An 8,358-nucleotide genomic window follows, 5' to 3' on the forward strand; every position below is an offset into this window, starting at 1 on the left:
ATATATGTGATTATGATTTATGTAAATCGTAATAGTTCTCACATAGATGTTATCAGTAATAGTCAGGTCTCACGGGACCAGGTAACAAATTATGCTTTTAATCAACCCGACTTGGCCCCCTTCTGAACCATTATCAGAATCAATCAGGTTTTTTCTTGTCCCAACCAGTACCCCACGAGTGTTTATGTGTGTGTGCATTTGTGTTTGCGCACGTGCGCGTATGTATTTGTGTGTGTGTCTGTGTAAGACTGTGTATTCGTGCATGTCTGTCTGTGGGTATGTGTGTGTGCGTATTTGTGTGTCATGTCATATGTCATAGGGTTTTACGTGCACATTCAGAACAAGCTGTTGTAGCGCACGCACGCCCATGACGGGAAAGGTTGGGGGAGGGGAGAGACCGCCTGCACTGTCAGGTGCAAGGGAGCACCAGCACCGGTCAATGTGTGTGTGTGTAGCAGGGGATCTTTTATATGCACCACACCAAAGACAGGATAACGGATACCACAATTGTTTTATACACCAGTCGTGGTGCATTCGTTGGAGCCAAAAATAGCCCAGTGGGCTGGACAAGACTTGCCATTCATCGACTCCTGAAGACGTTGCTCACAATGGACTACCAGGAAGCCATACCCTAGATTACCGTGTAGGACGGACATCGGATATTGGTATTGTCACTATAACCTTGATACATATCTCGGCATCACAATTCAGCTATGGGGTTAAAACTGTTTTAACAAATGACCGATAATAAAGCAATGATAGACCTATAATTAAGACGGCAAATAAATATGCCAAAACCTAATTGGAAGTAATTAATTTAAACGTTGTTCAAAGTTTAAAAAAAATAACAATAGCAATTCGCTTAACTTTATTTTCATTTACTCGTAACTTTTTAATAAATTTATAATTCTGAAAACTGGAACACTTCGTCTTTGTCATCTGTGGATATTATTTGTATTCTCTGGACTTTGTTGATATCCTTGGGACGCGGTCACAACAAACATGGTGTCAGAAGTGGGATGTTTATTTATTAAACATCCTTGATCAGGATCCACATACTGAGGAGGAATCATAACACTTTCCATGAAAACATTATTTATTCACGGAGTTATGGATAATGAAGCTGTCTGTTCACCGGATCCTGAAGTTACTCTTAATTTGCCAAATATCTCGGAAGGAGCTGGACATGGGAATATCTTGTTTAACGAGAACAGCCTAGAGGATGCTGTATTTTCAAATCGAAGGAATGGAGTGGAATATCAAACTAAAAAATAGCATTCACATATGTCTTCCAGTGAGGAAAATCCAGTGAGGTATTCGGTACCTACCATGCAAGTAGGAGGCATGACATATTGTTGGAGGAATGTAATGGGTCATTCTTCTCCAAATGTTTATTTAGAAAATTACTTGTCTCAGGATAGATGAAATATGGTTAATCAACCAGTGTTGGAATTTCACACGTGGAATAATAATTCAAGGGAGACAACTCACAAAAACTGTTCAGGATATGTGAACCCGATGACTATACGGCCTAACTGTTATGATGGTATAGCAGACTGGGAAGAATATCTCTCACATTTCTGCAACTGTGCTGATCTTGGGGACTGGACAGAACAGCAGTAGTTGTTAATTTTAGCTGCCAGCCTTAAAGGTACTGTAAGAACATTTTATATGGGTCTTACCTTATTGGAAAGGAATTCGCTTGATCACCTAATCAAAAGAATGAATCAAAGATTTGGAAGTGAGAGACAGCAGTCACTCTGGTTGAGTCACCTTGAAACGAGGAGCAGACTCCCGGATGAGTCGATTGCTGGTTTTGCTGATGATATACGTCAAATAACTAAAAGAGCACATATGGGTGCCTGGATAGTAAAGCTCAAGAGGTGATTGCTTTAAATCAATTTTATAAAGCAGTATGCCCAGAAGTAAAATTTAACTGTATTGACAGGGATTGTCAGACATTGGATGATGCAGTGGAAGTATGTGAGAGATATAAAGCTCTTATAGGTGACTATAAGGATGAGAAAATAGCCTCAGTTCGAGCTTTAGGAGGAGAAAATGTGAAGTACACAACTCAGTCCATGTGTAATACTGAAAAGAATGGATTTTCAAATCAAATACAGGAGCAGAATGATTTGTTGAAACAAGTGTTGGGGAGAATCGAAAAACTTGAAACGGGATATAAATCAAACTATCAAAACAACCCTTTGTAAGGAGGTGCTTCATTTGTAGGTCTCCTAATCATATAAGAAGAGACTGCCCTGTATGGAAAATTCACTTGAAGCGGGAGGATGCACAATATAATCAAAATAGACTCTCGTTGAAACGTGAGTCTGTCCTCTCAGTAGGCCGGAAGAGGACAGAGACATCGAAGCCTTTACATAGCACAGATGTCAGGGTAACTACAAAAGGAATTGAGTTGTGTGACAATGGAATGTACATAAAGGGACAAGTGTATAAAGTCACAACTAATTTCCTTGTAGACAGCGGGTCAAACATTACAATTCTTTCGAAGAGAACATTTAATACAATATCTGAAAATGATAAACCAACACTGATACTATGGTCAAAACCTATAAATAGAGTCAGTGGTACAAGACTGGAAACACTAGGCTGTGCGATGAAGATATTTCTTGATGGTCAGAAATATGAGCATCCAGTGGTTATATATGATATCACTATTGATGCTATTCTAGGACAGGATTTCCTGCTGCAGTTTACAAACGCTTGACACTGAAGCTAAAAGGCCAACATATTCAGTATACAACCGGAGAAGGCGGAATGGTTTGCCGAGTCGAAACAAGGAATACAAACATAATTCCAGGTAATACAGGAGCTTGGGTGCCTGTAACCATCCAAAATATTGATAAACTGTTAAAGTCAGGGTTGTTTGAAGCGAAAAATAACCACACAAATGTAGATGCACTGTCTAGAAATCCGTGCAAAGTTTGTCAGAGGCAAACAGCAGTCCCAGACATGGATTCAGAGAGTGCTGATGATAAGGAGTTGAATGATGAACCACTTGATATGGGAAAACCAGCTAACAGACGAGTATCCATTGATGTTGTATGTGCTGTTACATTTTCGGTTTTCTTTACGATATGATCGGGAAAATAATTACAAACGATCACACTATAAACCACTTCCCTTGTATAATTTATTTTGAACAAAGCCTGGCATACAATATGCAATTACTGCATTCCTTTGTGAGATCGGAAATATGGCAATGCCGCAAATGTTAAAAATTAATAAGCAAACATAACATAATATATCTTTCACTTGAGTAAATATCGGACGATTTTAGCTCACAATGTTCGGTTTTTCCTGTTAAATCGCCTGGAATAAGCGAAGAAAACACGACTGGTAAAACGTCTAGATACTCTACATTAAACATTTGGCGTAACACACAAAGGTACTATAGTGTCATAGCGTAGCACAGGCAGATGTCGGTGTCCATAGTTTCTAGTTCGAAAAATAAATTTTAATTAATAAAATGCGCTATTTAAAGTTAAATAATGTTTTGGAAAAAAATCGGGAATTCCATTTCAGATAGGTATTTCTGCGATTCCGCAATCGCGGAAAATCAGTGCCTATAGTCAGTGGACTGGTTGTACATTGTACCTGAAGCCACAGTGTGGTATGTTGTCAATTTTCATACGAAATTGTTAAGCTGTTTCCATGTATCAGGACAAAAAGTATACATATTGTACCTTTTGGAATTACAGGTAAAATGGCATACTCTGGTTGTTCAAAGAGGACAAAACGTAGACGGATCAGAGAAAGGGTTTTAGACCATCTTAATAGTTTAGAAGAGGAGACTGCATCACATGTAGAATTATCTGCACACCATGATGTCCATGTTAATGGTAACAGCGTGGATGCAGATTTCCAATACCCTGTCAGTCCCAAATCCACTCTCGGTGACCTTGGTGACAATGAAGTACTCGATGGTGATGAAGAAACTGTGCATACTCCTATTTGTGACTCGGCTGACAATGAAGTATTGGAAGCTGGTCTGGATTTATGTGATGATGAAACTGATTGTCTTGAATATCTCGAGAATATAGATACTCCTGTTTGTGACTCCGCGGATGAAGATACCACTGATAGTGATACCAGTGATATTGCTTACAATACTAAGGAGTACTTGGCAGACTGGGCAACAAAATTCAACATTTCTCATGCAGGTTTAGGGGAATTATTGAAAATATTGAACCACTGTAATTTAGAGTTACCAAAAGACCCTAGATTACTTTTAGCCACACAAAAGCAAGCAGAGATTAGAAATGTTGCTGGGGGTCATTATTACTACTTTGGTGTTGAAAGATCTATTGTTTCTAAGTTGGCGACCATTTCATCACATTCACAGTTATTCAATGTAGATAATCTTACCCTTCACGTAAATATAGATGGCTTACCGCTTCACAGAAGTACAAATGAAAGTCTTTGGCCAATACTTGCAATAGTTAAGGAGTTTCCTGGTTCTGACCCCTGTGTTATTGGAGTTTACTCTGGTAAATCTAAGCCAGATCCTGTGCATGAGTACTTACATGACTGTGCAGGAGATGGGTTACTCGCAAGACCAAGGGCTGGAATACAATGGGAAGAAGTATCAGATAAAGATAGGTGCATTTATATGTGATGCTCCTGCACGAGCATTTGTAAAATGTGTTAAAAGACACACTGGGTATAGTGGCTGCGAACGTTGCACTCAAAATGGTATGTGGGTAGGGAAAATGACGTATCCTGAGTTGAATGCTCCAGAAAGAACAGATACTCACTTTGATGAGATGCGAGATGAAAAGCACCACACTGGGTCTTCTCTTCTTAATTTAAATGTAGGGCTTGTTAGTCAATTTCCCCTGGATTATATGCACCTTGTCTGTTTAGGTGTAGTCCGTAAGATGATATTACTGTGGATAAAGGGACCTCTGAAATCCAGAGTTTCTGCCAACTTACTGGCTATTAGGGGTCATCTGCCATGGGAATTTTCTAGGAAACCTAGGTCTTTGCTTGATGTTAACCATTGGAAAGCAACAGAATTCCGCCAGTTCTTATTGTACACAGGTCCTGTTGTATTACATAAATGGTTGCCTCAGACATTGTATGAAAACTTCTTGCATCTTTCTGTTGCCATTAGTTTTCTTGTTTCCCCAAGTTGTGCATACAATACTGTGACTATGTGCAAAAGTTGTTGCTAGTGTTTGTCAAAAACTTTGGTGTATTGTTTGGTGAAGATATGTTGATTTACAATGTACACAGCTTGATTCACATTGTAAAAGATGTTAAATGATATGGATCTCTGGATAACATATCAGCTTTTCCTTTTGAGAATTATCTGGGAAAATAGAAAAAAATTATCCGCAGACCACAAAATCCTATTGCACAGATAGTGAGGCGTCTGGGTGAGAGACAGTATATGGCTGAAATGAGAGCTTCAACAGACACACCTAAAACTGGATCTGTTGATCAACACAAGAAGCCCCACATGTCTGGTCCTTTGCCTAGGGAGTGTTCAGCATGTTTGCAATACAAGCAGTACTGTGGATTAGATTCATTCGTGTCATGTTCAGTTGGGGACAACTGTTTTGAAGTAAATTTTAAGATAGTTCTCATTCGAAATCTTTTGAAATCATCTGAAACTTTTGTTGTTGTTGAAGAATTTAAAAGTTGTGTGCCTTTCTATGATGATCCATTATCATCTGCGAAACTAGGAATTTTCAAGGTTTCTGTGTTAGCTGGGAAATTAGAAATTTTTCCAGTGTCTCAGCTGTCTAGGAAATTTGTTTTGCTTCCTTACAAAGATGTGTAGGTGGCCTTTCCTCAGTTACATAGTCAGTAATTCTGTAGTACTGTGTATGTTGTCCACTCCTTCAGTTGGTCTTAAATTTGGTCAGATACAAGCTGTTAGACCTTATCAGTTGCTTATTCTGTGTACTGGGGGGGGGGGGGGGGGGGGGTGCAAGTTATATACACAATAGCAAATGACCATACTTGTATACAAGTAGCTAAAAGATTTTGCAAAGTTTGAATTACAACTTTTGGCTGCAAATATTAAAACATTAGGATTAGTTTTAGGAAGCTATTTTGTCTTTTATACAGCAACAGAGTCTGCTTGTCATGACAAACCATTAATATGTGTTGCCCAGACTAACAATTAAGTGTCTTCCTGTTATAGCACAATGCTGCCTTATGTTGTTGTGGAGTTTGCAGCAAACAAAAGTGTGGCTATAATACCAGTGAAATGGTTTACTGGGGACGAGGAGGATGAATGCTACTGGCCACTGGCCAATGCTACGGCTACAAAAATGGCCCAAAACCAGGTCTCACACTCAAACAACTGGAAGAAGTTTAAGATCAGAGTTCTTGGGAAAGCAGGTGAGTATTTTTTGTATAGGTGCAGCCTAATATTAAATAACAATGGCATCCTATCCTGTCTGTTCTTACACCATTACACTGTCATTATTGTAGTGAATGGGAGATAAAAAATATTTTACAACAGAGAATTTGAAGAAAATTCATATCTTTCCCCAATATGTGTACAATTTAAAACATTCAAACAGGGTCATGTGTAAAGCACCAGTCTTCACTTGTCCTGGACAGTAGGAAATAACACCAGCCGTATGTAGCATGCCAGACTTAATATTATTTTCATATTCTCTCGAACAGGTCATTGTACTGGCTGACGTTGGGGGCAGAACTTTAGATGAAACAGTGAAGAGGGCCATGCTCTATGTCATGACCAATGATGTGGCACTTAAGTACAACTTTACAGGAAAAGAGAAGCGGGCATTCGGAGAAATACACCTGTGGGAAACTGTTTACCGTAAGTAAATCTGGATTGCTTCTTGTAAGACTAAGTTGTTGCCTTTTCTATAGCCCATATTTAAATAATGTTGGTTTTAATAATTTGAGGACCGTGAGTAACTTTTTCGCATAATTTGAAGAGCTCACTCTTTGTGGGTCAAAGATACATGTAGGCCTACATTGCAAGCTGGTTAAAGATATCAACTACTGTGGTACTGTTTTGAGAAATCTTTTGCAAAAATAAGCATCAATGGTTCATTTAATTTCATAGCTACTATAAACTCTTAATTTTCAGACATAGCAAAGAAAATTTAGCACATGTTTTGTTTACAAGTAGAAGTTTAATATACATGTACTTTGTTCAGGTTCAAACTTAGAATTTCTTTTACTGTTCACTTGTTTATTCCGATAATGATTTAAAGAGGTCCTACATTATTTTACTATTTCTTGTCTGTTTTACCATTTATGCAGGGGCTGTAAAGAGGAACACGCAGCTGGCGGCTTGTGACCGCCAACAGGTGGCTTCAGCTGTTAGCAAATGGCTTACTGGTGCCCGGGATAGAAATGGCAGACGTGCCGCACGCGAAAAAAGATACAGAGAGAAGAGGGGTCAGAAAAGGCTATTCCAGGAGGACAATCAGCCTGAGACATAAACATGCACATGTAACTTAAACATTCAGTAACCTCAGTAAAAAAAAGTAAAGTTTGTTTTATTTAACGACGCCACTGGAGCACATTGATTTTTATCTTATCATCGGCTATTGGATGTCAAACATATGGTTATTTTGACACATTGTTTAGAGGAAACCCGCTGTCGCCACATAGGGATATTTTATTTGCGCTTCCCATAGACAGGATAGCACAAACCATGGCCTTTGTTGAACCAGTTATGGATCACTGGTCGGTGCAAGTGGTTTACACCTACCCATTGAGCCTTGCGGAGCACTCACTCAGGGTTTGGAGTCGGTATCTGGATTAATAATCCCACGTCTCGACTGGAATCCGAACCCAGTACCTACCAGCCTTATGACCGACGGCTTAGACCACTGCACCACCGAGGCTGGTCAGTAACCTCAGATTTTTATCTGTGTTAAGGAGGTTTACATTGAAATCATAGAGGAAGTAACATGATGTGTTTTAATGATTCTAATATGATTTCAAGATGTACAGTACAATTATCAAGGGCTGGACCATATAGTCAGTATATAACACTGACCGTCATGTTGGGAGTTGTCAATAATATAGTTTCATACTAACAAATTGTCAGTTAATAATGAAAAAACAAATTATGGTACGATAAGTGCAGAAACGGAGGCGTCTGGGTGGGCAACCTCCCACCTTTTTTTAGTATATTGTCTTTATTATGACTGCAGTTTGTTGGCGTTCACTGTAAAATCTACTGTGACAAGCATAATCAAATGCAATGTTAATAATTACATGTAGAGTTCATAATTTGATCAAATTTTTCAAAATAATTCATCAAGTGAATAAAAATCAAAATAGGATAGGACAAAAACTGATAGTATAGTTTTCATATCATTTACCACTTAT

General features: G+C 38.7%; 1 protein-coding gene across 1 annotated transcript; it reads left to right on the plus strand.

The window, feature by feature from the left end:
- Window positions 1-6,043: 6,043 nt before the first annotated feature.
- On the plus strand, window positions 6,044-7,587 carry LOC121378467. Its single transcript, XM_041506644.1, has 3 exons — window positions 6,044-6,378; window positions 6,670-6,826; window positions 7,279-7,587. The coding sequence occupies exons 1-3, from the start codon at window positions 6,268-6,270 to the stop codon at window positions 7,458-7,460; spliced, it is 450 nt and encodes a 149-aa protein (XP_041362578.1). The 5' UTR covers window positions 6,044-6,267; the 3' UTR covers window positions 7,461-7,587.
- The last annotated feature ends 771 nt before the right edge of the window (window positions 7,588-8,358 follow it).

This window comes from Gigantopelta aegis, chromosome 8, assembly GCF_016097555.1.
Source record: "Gigantopelta aegis isolate Gae_Host chromosome 8, Gae_host_genome, whole genome shotgun sequence".
In the NCBI taxonomy this organism is placed as follows: Eukaryota; Metazoa; Mollusca; class Gastropoda; order Neomphalida; family Peltospiridae; genus Gigantopelta; species Gigantopelta aegis.